Source organism: Nyctibius grandis, chromosome 4 (genome assembly GCF_013368605.1).
Source record: "Nyctibius grandis isolate bNycGra1 chromosome 4, bNycGra1.pri, whole genome shotgun sequence".
NCBI lineage: Eukaryota > Metazoa > Chordata > Aves > Nyctibiiformes > Nyctibiidae > Nyctibius > Nyctibius grandis.
The window spans coordinates 88,008,022-88,026,281 of NC_090661.1; the positions used below are offsets into that span (position 1 = coordinate 88,008,022).

The window sequence follows — 18,260 nt, forward strand, 5'->3', positions numbered from 1 at the left end:
TTTGAAATTTATGTGTGAAATTTTGCACATAATTCTGGTATTCTGGCTCAAGAGAAAACAAGAACAGCTGCTAACATGTGTGGAAGGCATTCATATGCAGACTGGAAATAATGTCTGGAGATGACCTACTCTATTTGTGCCTTTTCTTACTCTGCAGTAGATCCGTTCTTGCCTAGTACATATGTATTTTCTTGTATCACTTTATAACAGGGCATCATGTCAGGCTGGTAGACTGATGTGATTACAGTCAGCCAAAGTAATGTACCTATTCAGACATGTGACATCGGAGGGCATATTCAAACAACTTTTAGATTTTTAAGTTCTCTGAATGTTTTCTCATCCCTCTTTTAATCTTGATTTGGCTTGTGAAAAGGCAACATGATGAGAAGGAAGAAAGCATTTCGACATTTGGAATGAAGTGATGACTGTGTGAGCTGAAGAGATCACATACATTGTTGTAATATGGCCTGAGGAAGGAGAATGGTCCAGTGGTTTGACTATTAGCTTGCAACTTGGGTCCCACTGTAGCCAAATTTCCTCTGTAGTTTTAAGCAAGTCGTTTAACCTTCCTTGATCTCACTTCCCAACAGTAAAACCTAATTCCTGCAATGCAAACGTACAGTAAGGATAAGTAGTTAGCCACTGTGGCAAAAACTAGTTCAGTTTAATGAAGGATTTTGATCACTCAGCGTTTTGCCTTTCCCTGTAACTGAGAGAAAGAACAAATGTTTAATGAAGAATTTTGATCATTCAAAATTTGCTCTTTCTCTTAATCAAAGGGAAAGTCAAAATGTTGACACTTTCTGCAAAGGGAAATGCTTTTTGAATCTCAGCTTTGGAAACAATCCACAGATCAGACTGTTCCAAACCTCGAAAGCTCTTGGGGCTGCAAGCTCTGAGGCACTTGGCTTGGGTGGCTGCTTCAGGCTTGTGGAACCAATAAGCTCTGGGGACCCGGGCTCTGATGTAATTAAAATGACTTATTCGAACTCAGGCTCCCGGTAGCCTGTCAAGCAAGTTGTTGAGAAGATGGGCAAGCTGGCAGGAGCTCAAATAGGCTTAGATTTTTAAAAGTGCCTGGTAAACTAGATTCTACTGGATTATTTTTTTTTTCTGAGCAATATTTTGATAATTATGTCATTTTTATGGAACACACAGGTTTAAGTGAGTAGGAAAATTCCAACAAAACAAAATTCATTAGTGTTTTGCTGAAGAGATCTGTTCACAAGGCAGTGGGATATTATGTTTGTGTGACTATACATGTGTTAAGTAGAAATATTGCTCCCTAGAACTTTCTTTTCTCTGGGAATCCTAGGAAGTTGAATTCTCAGCCAGCAGCATCCATATATTGTGTTTCTCTGTAGAGCTTGCTGTGAGGATGCCCCAAATTTAAGAGGCTTCTAAAAGATCTACTGTGCTATGCAAAGCCCAGCCCTACCACTTATACCATGGATAAAACTGAGTTTTTAAAATGCAGGATTTATCAACCTTTTCTACTATGACTTCCTAACTAAACTCCTTTATCTGAATTAATTGAAAACTAGTACCATTACCAAATACTTCAGAACCCATATTGTCAGAAAATAAACTGCTACTTTGTTGTTTTTACATTTTGGTAACTATTTGGAAACTAATCCTTGTAGCTGCAGTAAAGAAGGATGTTTAAAACTCCCCCACTGTACTTCACACAGTTTCAGCTGTGGTGGGATTCCCTATTGCTCTTTCCTTTCATTCAAGGTATATTCACTGTTCTCGATGCCGTTTCCCGTTCAGCAGCTATTCAGAGCCAGAAAGCCTGGCAGAAGTCTGCTGTATTCAGCGTCTGAGCTGTAACCATTTCCCATTTCATAGAAGAAGACTCTGAATAAAACAGGAACTAGTTTCAGCTGCTCCATGCCAGAAGTTCTGAATGAGACAACAACTCAAGTTGTTGTCTTTTGAGTACATAAGCAAGCGTGTGGGATTTAGGCTGAATGAGAGGTGGGATGGGCTAGATGCATTAAGCTGCTGCAGGTACTTTTCTCTATTCCTGTTTTCATGGCAGGAGATTTCTAGGGATGGCATGTGGAACAGCTTCATGGCTGGATCATGGCCGGATCATGGCCATGTAGAAAGTGTCTCTTTCCTGCACCTTTATCACACCACTACCCAGCGAAGATCCTCAAGCTAGTTGTGGGATCCAAGGGTTGGGTTTGTCTTGCAGATTTAGATTTTTATCTTCTGTAAACCCATATGTTTTCACAGTAATATTCAGAAAATCTCTTTTAAGTCCAATTATTACTATATGCAGTTTGTGGCAGCAAAATGAAGTGATGTAAATAATTAGGATTGCTTTTTTTGTAAAAAGTATCTGAGGTTCCTAGGATTAAATTATTAGCATATGAATGTTCTTGCACTAGCGTTGTAAGTTGTTGGGGTTTTGTAAGAGGAGGGTCAGAAGCTCAATGTTATTTTGAAGAGTCATTGGAGCAGAAAGCAGTTATTAGTTTCATGTCCTATGAAAATTTAAGACGGGAAATAGCTGCCTTAATGTTTTCTATTGTTAAAGAAATATTGGAAAAAAATATGACACTTTATGCAGAAGACTGCATATGATTGATGGCAATTTTGTATTTAAAAACCATTGTGTGAATTTGAATGGCATTGAATGTTATTTAGTTGTTGAATAGCAACAGAGGCGGTTTATATAACTGCTCTGAATAGTAAACTCACAAGATGCTCTGAAAACTTCATAATGGATTCAGGCTTTGCAAAACATTAAGTGCTGTACAGTTACAATGAAAATAGTGAAAACCCTATGCTCACAACTTTTTTTTAAGAGAATATTTAGTCTTCCTTGGGAAACCAGTAAAAGCATGAAAGGGGAAATTTATCCTGGGATTTCTTCCACACTATGAAGATCACATGCATGCAGCAGTCATCATCAGTATTGTACAGTCTTTAATCACTTGCCTGCAGAATGCATTCTTATTTAGGAAAAACCTTAACTGACTCTTCAGGCAGGGCTTGCCCTGTTTGTGTATATCTGTAAAGCCAAATGAAGCTGTAATTGCAGCCCAGGTAAATGACTATTATATGACTATAGTGCTCTAATGAGATGCCTCGAGTATGTCTGTAACTTTGCTGAGTTCTGCTACTGCCCATCTTTTGCTCCAGTAGTTGCTTCACAGACAACTACAGCGTTTGAAGCATCCAGTCATGCCTGGCAACATACCTGAACTTCTAGCCTGCCCCATGACATTCAAATTTTTCTCTGTCTGAGTCTAAGCCTACGTTGCTGGCATGCCATTTAGCCAGTAACTTTTATTTTGAAATAAGTCTTACCTAACTGACCACGATGGTGGGAAAAGTTATATTCATGTGGTGGCTTGGCTTAGAGGATGGAAACAGCATGGAGGAAGCCAGACTGATTGCAAATGGCTGGGTTGTTACCTGCACTTCCCAGAACTTTGTAAACAAGTCTCCTAATAAAAAGCCAGCTTTATTTTCCAAGCATTGATTCTTTTCTGTCTCTACCCAATATGTTATTTCTCAAAAACATGTATCACTGGGAAGAAGAGCTGGCTATGATTCTATACCCTCATTTTATTACATAAAGATGTGTAATATTCACGTGTTAACTGTGTATTCAATAGTTATAGTCGCAAAATCAGTTTTCTTGTGTCATCTGAGAACATTTACTCCACAGTACCCTTCACTGAAAAAAGATGCCTGCAGAAGATGACTTTCACAAAGAGATAGTTTTAATGATTCTTTAAAAACTGGATGTTATAGCCTTATTTTGGCAGATGTTGCTTTGAACTTATCAAATTATAACAGCGAGACAGTCAGCCTTGAGAATGTCTTGATGAATTAAAGATGCTGCAGCTGCAGAGTTGGCTTTAGATGTCTACAATAATGACTGGATTAAAGCTAAAGTAAACATAAAGATCCAAAGTTTATGATATTGATTTCCAATGTGATCAGTTGTTCACACAATCATTACTACAATTGAACACTGAGTCATTGTAAACAGATGCACCTACTTTCATTTATGTTCCAATTCTTCTCAGTCTCTCTCAGGAAAGTGAAAATTACATATGTGTTTTGGGGGATTTGTTCTTTTTGCACCTGGTCTATTTTTTAAAATTAAGAATTAAAATAATCTACTTTTCTTACCTCTTGGTAAATTAAACAATGATTATACATTTTGTTCCAAAGTGTGCTTCTCCCCAGTGTTCTCTTAGCAGTTTAAGTGTTTCACATATAGCATATGATTGCTCATTTTTACAAATTCTGCATGTAATTCATGTATATATTTAGCCAAATTTAGTCCCTTTGTAAGAGCAAGCTGTACATTGAATACAAAGATGAATATACCTAATTGTTGTTTCCTTTACTCAGTGTGTTTTCTGAACAGTTCAGTGAAACCTGTGTTGCTAATGAAAAGAGAGAACTCTCAAAATGCATAAGTGGATGCAGATCCAGAATATTTTGACTATACTTTTTTATTCATTTTAATTTCTAGGACAGTACAGAGCCAACTATTTTCAAGTGTTTTAATTCAATTATTCAATCAATATGCTTGGGTGAGTTATTGCATGTGGGACAGGTAACATAGTCTCAGATTTTCTGTTAAAAGAAAAAAAGAAATTGATTGAGAAGAAGCTAGGTAGAGAGAAAGCTGGGAAAGGAAAGAGCCAAGGGCCAGAGAGGAAAATGGGGTATGGAGTGGAAGTGAGAATGGGAAGTCTGTGGTGGATGTACAGATTTGATAAGGAAGTGCAGAGTGGCTGGACAAAGCGATGGGGAATGGAAAGGGTGTATTAGTGTAGCAGCTGCATTGTGGAAAAAGAGTCTGGGTTTGTTGAAGAGACTGAGCTGAAAAGGGGCATGAAAGAGAATGACTGGGGAGAGATATGAGTGGAAGTTTGATGGACTAAAAATAAATTAAATTAATCGGGCTAATGCTCTAAGCTGGCAACAAAAAATGGGTAAACTTTCAATTGCCCCCAATAGCTGAGTAAACTGTATTTATCTCATTTTACTCTGGATATGGCATGAGTGGAGCCTGAAGTTACATTAGAAATCTGAGGGGAGAGATCAAGGCTACAACTTAATATAGGGGAAGCAGGGAAGAGAGGGAGCTAGAACAGATTATAAAAGCTCAACTTGCTAAGACTGGTTTATCCCACGTTGGCCTGCAACCCTATAGTCAGTGCTGTCAGCAAATATTTGTTAGCCCTGTGGCACAGTATATTTCCCACCTAGTGAAAGAAGCCTAAGTATGTTATAGGAATTGAAGGAAGCAGTATTTCTTTGAAGAAACTGATGTCTCTATGCATATACATAGGAAAACTGAATTAAAGTTAAAATACAATCAACCACAGTCTGGGATTTCTTAAATTGCAGGTCTTCGATTTTGCAATCTCAATAATGTTCTTTTGAAGTGATTTGTTTATAATAATCTCATATGAATTACACTCAACTGTGTTGCATGAAATCCAGGATTCTACATTTTTCTTGTTTCATTCATTGCTACGAAGCTTTATAAAGAAAAATACAATAAGCCAACTTAACAGTATTTGAGAAGCTAAAGCTGCTGTAAATAACATAGACTTAAAGCAAAACAGAAGTGTAGCTAAAGTGGAAAAGGAAGTAATCCCTGTTAATATTTTTAAGGACTTTGTGATAGGACACAGATTGTCAGAGAACTACAGGGGGCATTCAGTTTTTGTTCTCTTTCTGTTTAAAACAATGTGCTATTTAACATGTTAAAATTTTTGCCTGGGTTGTCAGATTGGAAGTTCCAAGTTTCTCTTCACTTTGTGTGCCCAAAACTGAAAACATATTCTTGTAGTCTGGATGGTAATGTATTATACTTGTTATTTATTGTGGAATGTTTTTAATTATTAAAATTGTAATGGAAGATTGGATGCATAACTATGTAGTGTTTTGCCAGAAAGTAACCACACATCTGTCATTTTAAACAAAGAATAATTCCATTTCATGCACAGCATGGTCTTGTTTACAAACTATGTTTTAGCAAATAAAAAAATGCTTGTTCAGTTAAGTCAACAGATAATATTATTATATTTTATTTTTCAAAGTGTCAGCTCTTCAGCACTGGTCTTTTTCTTTCTCCTTTATCGAAGCTACTTGGATTAAGTATGTTGCATGTAGAAAGCCTGAGATATTTTGTTACTCCATGTTATGAAACCGTTAATAATCCTATTATTAGTATACTAACTGCCTGATTGTTCTATTTTACTCAGTGAATTTACTTTTTATTTTTCAGAAGTTTAATACGAATAAACCTATAATTAGAATTAGAGAATAGTTGTAAGAGAAACATTCAAGTGTGGTATTTCCAATTAAAAGCACAGGACATGTCCAGTTGTAAAATGAAATGAGAATTTATGATTCCAGCTTCTATTACCTTCAAAAATTATTAATGCCCAGAATTATTAGAATAAATTCCACTTCACGTTTTTGCATCAGTACCATTACACATGATTTTGCCTGAGGGTATTGAGTCAATGGGTCATGCTTGTAGTAATGCTTTTTCAATCATGGTTTGTTATAATGTCATTTCAGAGAGTCATTTTTTTCTCTCTGATTTATTTATCATCTTATTTGTAGCTGGATTAGGAGCAGATTAGTTTTTATTTTAAAGCAGGCAGGGTGATGTGAATATTACTACAGAAAATACCAACTAAACATGAAAATTACATTTGGAGATAATATAATGTCAGAGGCACTTCAGGTTGTTTCCTACTGAAAAACGTTATGATACCATCAAAGGGAAAATGCACAGTGTCTACACAGTGCTGTGGAGTATTTTTATTGAACTTGATGAAATATTTCACATTTCTAGGACAATTAGTACTTCATTTATGTTCTAGAATTATAATGAAATTGTTTGTACTGTTGATAGTTTCATTCATAAACATATAGCATAAATATTTAGCAAAATGTCGAACTACAAGCAAAGCAAAAATCACCAACACCCTGTCCTAAAACAAAAAGTCTCCAAAAAAGACGAACAAGAAAAGACTGGGGAAAACCAAGGAAGGAAGAATACCTGAAAGTTGTTAGTCATATTGTTTAAGAAAGTACTAGAAGATAGATGCTCAGATATTATAGCAATCCACAAAATGTAAAAAGTGAAGATAAATACTACTTAGAATGAGATATGCTAATGGGTAGTTACTACACAGTTCCTTAGGGCTTGATTCTGTCATGTTTTTTCATCAAGCAGTGTCTTATTCTGAGAATGTTGTCTCAGTGACTAGTTACGGAATAAGATGCTGTCCGTCTGAGGCTGGCTAGCAGTATGAATATCAGGACCATGGAGAAGTTTCCTTTTTCTGTATTACTTTCTGACAGCATTCGTAGTACAAAAGATAATAATTGAATACAATTATTTGAAACCTCTTATATAATGACAGTATTGTATGCATTTTCATCTGGAAATTGCTTGAATTGCTTTTTTCTTCTTCTTTTCCCTCTCCATAAAATCATTTAGCTTGCTGTGAAAGTTACTGATTACAGTGATTCTTTTTAGCACTTTGTCTACCCTAATGAGTTAGCTAATGATTTCAGAGAAGTAGCCACTATTTTATGGATTGATGTTACATTGTATTCCCATACTTTCATTGTAGACTGAAGGCATTCAACCTCGTATCACTCAGTGTACTGCAGGAATTTATAGATCTTCTGTAAGACTTTCTCTACACTTGCCTTACACAATTCTGGGTCTATAACTGGTGTAAAATTGCAAAGCTATTTGCTACACTGAAGCTCTGAGCAGATTTATGTTTTCCACCAAGGATGTACAACATTCTTGTAAAGTTAACAGTAGCATAGAGAAGGAAGAGAAAATAGTTGGCTTCCTGATCAGTGTTTGCAAAGTATGCTTTCAGCTTGGTCATTACAATCAATAAAGGGAGTGGAGCTGGTTGCAGTGCTGAAGGTGGGCTGCATAGCAGAACATGACAGACCTGAATGACAGATGGAAATCCTGGTGCAGGGGCTGCACCTATTTATCAATGGCCATAAATACATGGATTGAGGAGGCGCACATCCAGCTGTTGAAAGAAAATAGAATCATAGTACGTGTGGGTAAACATTGGTATCGCTACATTCTGCTAGTGAAGTCAATAATTTTTAAGTGTTGATGGCAGCACTGGGCTCCTGTTAGTTATTTTAGTAAAAATCTCTATATACTACCAAGTGTATTCCTTTTTGTTATATAGCATATAAAATAAAATCATAGCCCACTGTCTTGGTTAGGGTGATGCTCAATGATTCAAATTCTACATGGTAAGGGTAGAAAATAGTGTGGAGCTAGACATTCAGGGAAGATTTTAAAGAAATACGCTTGAGAGAGGCTAGCTTTTGCTCACACCTCTTGTATTATTATAAATCATACTAATCAAGTACTGTTGCTTGTCTTTAGGTTAGTAAATTCGAATATAGACACAAGCACATGGTAATAACCTCAGCAAAAGGCTTCTTTTACTTGAAATCTGCTCCTTTCTGCTGCTATAGGGTATTCATCCATTTTCTCATAGGTTTCTTCAAACCTTGTGGCTTATACCTTTCAGACCTGTTAGCTGGCCCAGTTAGTGTGCAAGCTCTGTCTGCAAGAAATCACTCCAGAAGGTGATTGCTTTTGATAATGGAGAAGGTGGGAATATCTTTTTGTGAGTAAACAAGTTTTGAACAGGAAGTGCTTGAAACACTTAAAGTTTGCAACATCCTTCCTCACCCTCCCTTGCAGCTGCTATTTTTGCTGAGTAACTTTGCAGGTGCTACATGCACCTTCCTCTCAGAAATCCATTAAGGTAAACCAAAAACAAGCTAACAGTTTTTTATTCAATCTGCTGCAGGGCTTTATTAAGACCCTAAGAAGTTCATCTAGACTATTGCCTTTCCCCCACCTTCTCTTTCCATTACTTTCTATTCTAGGTGTCCGCTTGTTCTTGCTTTTTGGCTGGCTGGTGGTTGAAGTAAATTTATTCTGGTGTTCTGTAAATATGGAAGTTCTGGAGTAAAATGTTCTGAGTCATTTATTAGAGATTTTAGTCTGAGTTAACATCTACCTGCAAAAACAATTCAGAAATGTCAGAACTAAAATTCCACTGAAAATTTCTTTCACTATTTTCTTAGTTTTACCTCCCTGACTTGTTACATGTGTTGCACACACTCTCCTTATGAAAGTGCCGAACTGCAGAGGCTCATCAGCATGTTCAGTATTGTAAGAAGTGTTAGCACATAAGGCACCATTAGGAGGTCATGTCAAGTCAATCATTCAGTAACACTCTCCTCCATTCTGTTTTTTTTTGTCTTTTGCTAGTCTGTTACTGACATCCTCCCTTTTGTCCTTCTCTCCTCTTTTATTTTTTACTTCTTTTTAGGAAATGTTACTAGCTTCTCCATACTTATGATTCCAGGATATACCTAATTAAAGTTGATGGAGATCAAGAATATAATCAACTCAAAGTGCTTATTTTGGGACTTGCAATAAGTTAATTGTCAATAAGTAAAATGTCCAACTAGTTGTGCCATGGAGTGAGTTTGGATAATTTTTCATCAATCAGTCTATATAATATGATTGCCTCTCTTCCGAGTGACCTTTCTGAGAGAAGATGTAAGTGTGTAGCTTCTTACATCTGTCTTGTCTTCTCTTGGGCATTTCTGACTCAGTTTATTTGACAGTGGTCCTTGTACTTGTCACATCCAAGAATTCCTAGGCATCTGTATTCAGCACATTCAGTAGCTGGCCTTGGAAATCGACTTTTTGTTTCAAAAATACACTTCCCTTGCCAAAGGTTGACTTTTCAGTGATCCCAGTGTTTTCAGGTTTTCTTTTGGTTGTGAGCTAATGGAGATATTCAGGCTAGTGAGGCAGAGCAGCCTTCTCAGGTGAAAAGCAGCAGTGAGCTTGCATGATTTCATAAGGCTTGTTTGCTAAGGTTCACCAGAAATCCGTGCAGCTCACTGCAGTCAAATGAAAAAGCCTGTAACATTGGACTGTCTTTATTTTTGCACTGAGAACTTTTCTTCTCTTACTGAATTTGTGTACTGTCAGTCACAGGAACATTTGACTCTCGAAAATAGGAATGAACTGGAATTATATTCATATAAATCATTAGGTGTGTGCCTAAGAAATTTTAACTTCCAGTTGACAAAATCCATGCAGCAGAATTCAATTATTGAATCATATGAACTTCTTCATACAAAATTGAGGTAGAAAGATGCATGTTTTTCTAATGTAATAATTGTTTTGCAAAATTTTAACAGCTAAGATAACAACATGTTGTTTGCTTTCTGGCCTCTTCATTCTTTTTTTCATACCTTTCAGGCAGATCTCATTGCTGTTTTTAAAGAATTTTTTAGTGCAAACCCCAAAACTCTTTTCTTTGCAATTCTGATCATACAATAAATGAAAATATGACTAGTTCAAGCTTTCAAATGTCGTTTATTTCTTTTCTCCTCAGTCTTTTGCGGATTCGATGAAGCTGCTTGAGGCTATTGTCACATATTACAATTAATAATCATATATCAAGAAACAATTTTATGTACTACTGCTACCTTTTTAGAAAAATTTCACCAATGGTTGTTTTAGAATTTATAGAAATTCTGCCGTAAAAGTGACCATTGTTTGCACCTATTCTAACTTTTTGTTTTATTTCTAATTATTGTTATTTCTAACATTTTCACAGATGATAAATAATTTAATGCTATACCCATTTATTGTCAGAGTCTTGCTCTGAACTCAATAAAATATGAACATTGGGTACAGAGGATAGCTGCAATCGATCTAAGAATTGCAGGAAATGTTACAACAAAAAGATTTCAATGTATTGTTTTGTGGACACATGATTATGCAGACATTTTTGATGCAATGATCAGACTCCCTCATTAGCTGAATACCTTCAGCACGGTATGCAGGAGTTTAGGTCAATATAAGGTAAAAGTCATAAAATAATGAAATATATACCTATATTGTAAGGTATACATTATAAAAGGCTGATTTATTAAAAGTAGCATCTTCCTAAAAGTTTCTGCAGAACTGGTGTGACCTGTGTCCAGTGTTGGTGCATCAACACTTGTTCTAGAAAGAATGGCCCAGTGGCAGAGAACAGATAGGGTAACGCTCAGGTCAGGTAAACTCATGTGAACATTCCCACTGTTAAGCATGTGGAAAGTATTTGCTATTTGATGGATTACTCATGTTTGTGCCTTCACGATTCTTTCTGTAAGCTCATTTTATTCATTTAATTAACAGCTATTTATGTTTTTTTACAGAGTATAAATATTATTTGAGGAAATGGGATCAGAGAAAAGGGAGTATGAGCAGTTTAATAGCATTGCACCTTTAATCTAATAAGCTTAGTATATCTGTAAATCATAGGTCTTCGGTGTTACCGTGCACTGCTTCACTGAATGCAGTAGACTAGAGAAGTGTTTTCACATATTGGAAGATATTGCAAGCAATGTAAGTAGCATCATCTCTGCATTAGTCCCAAGTATCTTTAATTAAAAATCTTTAATTGACTTGTCATAAGTGATGACATGTGAAGATGTCACTAAAGTGACAAATACACATGTAAGATAAATTTAAGGTACGTTATAGAATCTTTTACTATGGTTGATTAAGCAAGTCCTGTTGCTACCATCATTCATCTACAATTGACTCTACCCACAAAACTTGTTTTTAGAACGGACTATGTCCAAGCACAATGAACAGTTAAGTTCCAAGTTTGCAAATGACAGTCTGTCCTCTTCTTTGCTGTTGTTCATTTGTCATTGTCATACTTACTGTCACTGTAATAGTTCCGGACATGTAAAGTGGTGGGGATTTAGACTGTTTGGAATTTATCATTCAGTATACTGGAAATACTGCAAAGTTAGATATTATTATATTGCTATTATATCTCCATTTTAACAATTTAAAAAAAGGAAAGCAAATATTAAGGTAATTAAACTGATGTGAATACATGTCACATGTGAAACACCATATAAAAATTAGTGAGAGGAAACCAAAATTAAATGAGAATATCCCTACCTACCCTATTCAAGAGTTTGCCATTTTAAAGCATGCAACATTATCAGGACAAAAATAAAAGGTTTGAATAAATGTGTATGTTAGTGACATTCCCAGATACTTGTCTAGAAGCAAAGTTGTATCAAACAGTTCTGCAATTTGTTAACAAGATACTGTTGGCAATATTCTGTGTTCTCCCCTGCCCTCCCCATCAATTAATTTGACAAAACAGTATGTCAGAAGGAGTCCAGACAGACCTTAATGATTATGGCCCTTCAGGGTCTTTTGCAAAAGGAGGGGGAGTGCCTCCTACACAATGTCATAGTTTTGCAAAGGGTAATGAAATCCACTGGAGTACGACTGTATTCTTTCTGAATTACAGCTGTACAGCAAATAAAAGTCAGCACTAGGAAAAGAGTGGGAAAAGTGGGATATGAATGGAAATTGTTTGGTCTTTGAAAGGGCATGATTTTGCTATGACTTACTTAAGAATAATTCTCAAATAATGTATAAAGTAGAGTTGGGCCAGTAATCAACTAGGAAACGTCATAGTTCTAGTTTCTCGGATAATACCAAGCATGATAAGGCTTTAAATAAAGAAACGAATCAAATTTCCACCATGTGTCTCATCTTCAGAACAGTGGGTTGCACACATGCGTACTGTACATATGTTGTACATACAAACCTGGAGTACTTTTCTTTCCAGCAGATTCTGCTGGTTCAGAACCATTAAATCCCATTTCATCAATGATACTGACTATGTGGCCCTACTGGCTTTTATTTTGAGGTTTTGTATTCAAACTAACTTCCTAAGTTCATCCTCAGATGGGTAAAATAGTAGTGAAATGCCACGGTGCCAAGCTGAGTTATTTATAGTATTACTCAATTATAATAGACTGCTCGATTTGGTATTTTCCAACACACTCTTATTACCAAGCTATTTGGTAATAAACAGTAGGATATCAGTCTACTCAGAATTTGATTAAATGTGTGCCTTTCAAGAAGGCTGAGTTAATATTGATGGAGAGCATGAGTAGACTTGGTTTCAGGAACTTTGTGTACACAAAGCTATCAGAGCAGTTGCAGGCAGAGCAACAGCTTCTATGTCTCCTGAGCGAGCAACCTCAGCAAAGTATTGTTTTGCTCAGTGCAGTGTCAGGATGTTGCTATCACTGCAGTATTTTTCCTTCCTGACCAAACAGTGGAAAGGAATATGGGTGGCCACAGTAGAGGCAACTGTGGGCTGGGTGTCTAAGCAGTATAGTTTAATTTCAACAGCCTAAAGAGTTTATCTAGGCTCACTGAAAGTACAGGTTGCTTAATAAATGAACAGTGCATATCCAGTGGCCTAAATTTTCATATAATAGTAAATGTGTTATGAAAATCAAGAAGTTGTGCACGGTAATTTCCAGTAATCTCTTATTTCTTGGGATCTTTCCTTCTATGTCTTTACCAGACAAATTGCTAACCATATTTTAAGGTTTACTATCTTGATGCGTAGGATCAACCTACTTATGTTGAACTACTCAAGAAGCAGGTTAGAGACACATGGAGGTACTCCAAAAACGGAAGAGAAAAAGGGATCTGAAGTACTTTCCAGTGCATTCCATTTTTTCTAATTACTTGTGATGTATATACAAAATCAGTAACATCAGTATTTGCTCCCCAAAAGAAACATGGGCTGTTGGCCAATGCTGATTTATGTAACTAACACTAGAATTCTACTTTCTTGAGTAATGGTTTTGCGTTGCTGGCTTTGTCATATTAAAATGTGAGATGAAACCAAGTGACAAGAGTAGTATAACATCTCTTTGAACTTCGGCAGTGCTAGTTAGGATATCATCAAGCAGTGCTAGCTCTGTGCCTTCACTCTCTGCTTCTCTTTCATCAAAAGTATTATTGATCATTAATGCCAAAATGAAAAATAAGAGGTAGCAGGTCACATAAGAAAACATTTGGATGGCAGCTGTTCTATATTAGGTGTAGTTAATGGTCATGTTTGCAACCACAATTGTAATATTTACATCCATTGAAATGACAGAATTGATTAAATGGGATAAGAGCAAAGTGACGCCAGCTGCTCCAGAGCATTGTTTTTCATAAGTTTGACTGATGTTGATTGGGCATGTCTTGGATCTGCGGAATATCAGTAAGAAGCTGAAAAAAATTCACGACTGGGCAAGCAGTTCATTAATTCTCTTGAGCAAAAACGAAGGAAAGAAGGAGGAAAGAACAGCAGTGAATGCAATAATCAAATTTGCATCACTGTATAAGCTCTGCATAGATTGACAAAGAAGCAAAATCATAGATTATGATCAACATTAATAACACATTGCTAAAGCAGTTGGCAGATATCAGCTAGAGATTCATTTAGAAACATGGCTTGTAGCTACTGAGAATGGTATTCAACATCAGATACTTCGTATTAGAAATTTTCCCTATCAAGCAAATGAAATGAGTTTTGCTTGCAGAAAAACATAAAGTGACAGAAGAAATGAGATGCAATTTGGGGACCCAGAGATATGAAGAGTTAAAGAGTATCTATAACATCTGTCTACAAGTGTAAGATCTGTTTTTCTTGTTTTACTTTGTTGCAGTAATGTACTTGTATGGATTGCCCTCTCTTGTTCTTAGTAATAGAAAAGTAAAAAAAAAAAAAAAATCCCTAAAATTCTGTCCTCCCAGGACATACTCTAGGAACAAAATATCCCCAGTATTGTTACCCGATGGGCAGTTATCAATGCCTTCTTTCTTTTTCTTTTATTCTGTTCAATATCTTCTTTTCTACCATTTTTTCTAGTCCTGTCTATATGAAAAAGGATCAGTTTTCCCTTGGTCAGTGTTTTCTGTAGTTTCCTTTTATTCCAGAATCTGACATTAGAACTTCCTAGGAAGAAGCAACATTATTTGTCACTGCTTTATAAGAAGTCTTTGCTATTGCAGACACAACTTTGAACTGCCAGTTCGTTATGGATATGTGATTGTTTTCAGCTTTTCATGCTCCAGCAATACTCTGTAGTTGCCTGGGTCACTGTCCCAGAGTCTAAATATTCATATGCTGAGAACTTCATGGGGGAGGATAAAATACCTTAGAAAACTGGAGACTGTTTTTACACTACAGGTGTCAAAGCAAAAAGGCATGCCATGTTTGTCCTGCTTTTATTGAAAAAAAAAAAAAGTCCCTGAAGTGATGGGCCAAATTATTCTCTCAAATTTTTGATATGGTGTGTTTGAATACAAAAATTATCTTATGTAAGTGGAATTCATTATGGAAAAGTGAAAATAACTTCATATACCTTGTTAAGCACTTTTACTGTGCACTCTAATAAGAAATCTCTGATCTGTATGGAATGTATTCACTGCCTGAAATCAATGCCTTTATAGTAGAGCTTGATACAATGTCTACTGACCTCAGTACGAAAGAGTATTTCAGTGGGTTTGGTTTGGGTAAAGTGCCATTGATACACAACAGTTCTGCAAATGCAAATCTGGGGAATATGAATGTCAAAGAGTTAATGGGATAAGCAAGTAGCTTCTGAGCATGGCAAGGCACTATTTGTGAAGACTGCGCTGTACATATTGATACAGGACATTACAGAAACAGAAACCATTTTAAAAGTTACTTTTTGATTTTGTAGTATATTTTTATTAATAACACAGAACACATTACTTCATGTTGCCATAATTACCATTGACTCTAACTATTTGTCTATTAAGACTGTGTTTGTCTAATTAAAGATGAACCGTCTCCAAATAAAATAGTGAAAATATTCCATGTTACTTCACTGTATAGCAATAACTTGCTAAGAAACATAAATGACTTCATAACTTTGGGTGGGCTCAAGAGGATATCAGCCAGAACTGCTCTTAAATACCTACTTTGTTGGTTGGGAACTCTGGAAGATCAGAATCAGAACTTCGTATTCTGTCCTTTCTATCCTCCCAAGCCTAAGGGAACACTGATGGCCTCTGGCTCTGTTCACTCAGGAGCATCTAACCTCTACCGTTCAATTTAGTCTTCATAGCCTTTCTAGCACAGTTAAACTGGCTTTCATTCGACTTTGTGGCATTGAAAAATAGCTGTTAGGAAAGCTGCCAGCCTGACTGGCTGTTGGAGCTGAGCAATGTCAATGACAGGTGGGCTTTTTCTGTAGAGTTGGACTTAGAACTTCAAATCTCAAATATCCCTACAATGAAATAGGAACAGGTTTCTGATTTGGTTGAATCCCTGATAAAGTTTGAGTCCAGCTGACAATTAATGTTACATTTCACTTCAGGGTTTCTTTATTATACCTTGGCAAAACTGCGGCTCCTGACAGGACTGAGATATGGATCAGGCACTGGAAGGAATGGGACTAATGGAGAATAACAATAAAAGCAGGATCTACTTGTTCCAGTAATCTGCCTGCCTGCTGCTTTCTAAGTCCCTTGAGTTATATGATCTCAATGGGACTGAGAGACAGGGAAGCACCATCCAGATCAGGGAGCGAAGGAGAGCAAGAAGGAGAGAACATAGAGGAAAAAGAAGGAAAAGTTGTGAATCTCTGGTGCCAGAAGTTGTTCCAGCATACCATGGGCCTGCTCTGATCTAGTTATGGACTCCTCTTTCTGGCCCACTCCCATGGGTGTGCTGGACAGCATAGCTCTCTTGGGGGCTGCGCTTGGCTGCTGAGAAAGCAGAGGTGCTGGCACAAATGTTCCTAAACTTTACAGTAGACAGAGATTTTCCCAACTAAGTGGAATTCATCAGTGGGTAATTCTTTAGACAGCATCTCCTCTTTCACAGTAGAAGGTAAAGCTAGAAGATTGTGAAACCTTAACCCTGAAGTTTTCATGACACTGGATTTTGAGATTATTCACACCTGAACACCAATTGAGACTTAACTTCGAATGATTCAGGAATTGCTGAAATATTAAGTACTCTTTTTCACTATAAATGAGTTCTTTCTTGCTTCCAAACTCCTCTAAACAGTGAGGTTTCACTGTTCTAATATTCATCTACTTTAGCAGCTTTTTAAATTAATATTCTATTTCAATGATGAAAGGAATGCATAAGGCTACGTACTTTGCTATATCAGTCATCTTAGGGGAGGTAGGCTTGTGGGTGGTTCCTGTGCAATACTATCCTTTATTATCAGAAGTGCAGATATGAAAAACACAATGGGTTTTTACCGTAAAACATTCATTAGGAGTGTGCGTGTAAAAAAAAAAAAAAAAAAAAAAAAAATTGCAATTGTTGTTGCCTCATTTTCAGCTTGCTTTTCCAGATGGAATATTTTGTCTTTTCAGATAAGCCTTCTGTAAATATTAGAAATTTCGAAAGCACTGATGGTTTTAATGCTTGGCTATACATAATTAGTGTAACCATTGAATCAGTTTGAATGCATTTATAGAGAACATTACTATATTAATTGAAAAAAAACACTGATGATTTTATTAAGAAGTCAAGCTATTGACCCTTATGGAAGGGAAAGGTAGGTTTTATTTGAGTTCTAGTGCACAGAGTCTTGAAAAAATAAATCATTAGAACTGAAAGCATCAAGCAGCATTAGAATTATTTTTAAACTTGCTTTCACATTTCAGGGTCAGCACACTGATTGAGACAGTGTATTCTGTAAAGGATACAATGTGTAGAACTGTCAAAAATTAACTCCTTTTAAAAAGCAAAAAACATCTATTGAAATTTTCCTCTAACACCCTTATTGACTTCCTTTTTTTTTAATTCTTTCACAGAGGATCTTTCTCAAAGCTAGAAGTGAGGAAGAAATCTTTGCACATCTTGGCTTGGATTATGTCGAACCATGGGAAAGGAATGCTTAAAACAATTTGCCAGTGTACGTTCATCAGTTGACAGCAATGGTCTTTCTGCCTATCTCACATTCTGATTTAGATACATACATAATATGCGTCTCTATGACAACTAAAAAATTTTAAAAATATATTAGTTAGAAGCCATTATACATGCTGATGTTCCTAGAAAAAGAAGAGTTTAAGTTCTTCCAAATCCTTTCCAGTGTTTTCTGGTTTAATCTTTGAAGTTTCTACATGGAAGTGACAAGATTCAGCTGGTTTTTGGGGGAAAACTTGAAACTGGTGAGATTTTTGCTTATGATAGGAATTTAGTGTTCCTTTGAATAATACTTGCTTGTTAAAATACTTAGCTATGACAATACCTAAATAATACAAAATATTGGATCTGAGTCCAAAAATTACTGAAATGCATGCT

General features: G+C 36.2%; 1 protein-coding gene across 1 annotated transcript in view; it reads left to right on the plus strand.

The window, feature by feature from the left end:
* Positions 1-17,854, plus strand: part of DNTT (DNA nucleotidylexotransferase) — an 86,562-nt gene extending 68,708 nt beyond the window's left edge. The window contains exon 11 of the mRNA XM_068399705.1: positions 17,768-17,854. Coding sequence (XP_068255806.1) covers positions 17,768-17,854 — 87 coding nt within the window. The remainder of the gene's footprint in view (positions 1-17,767) is intronic.
* The last annotated feature ends 406 nt before the right edge of the window (positions 17,855-18,260 follow it).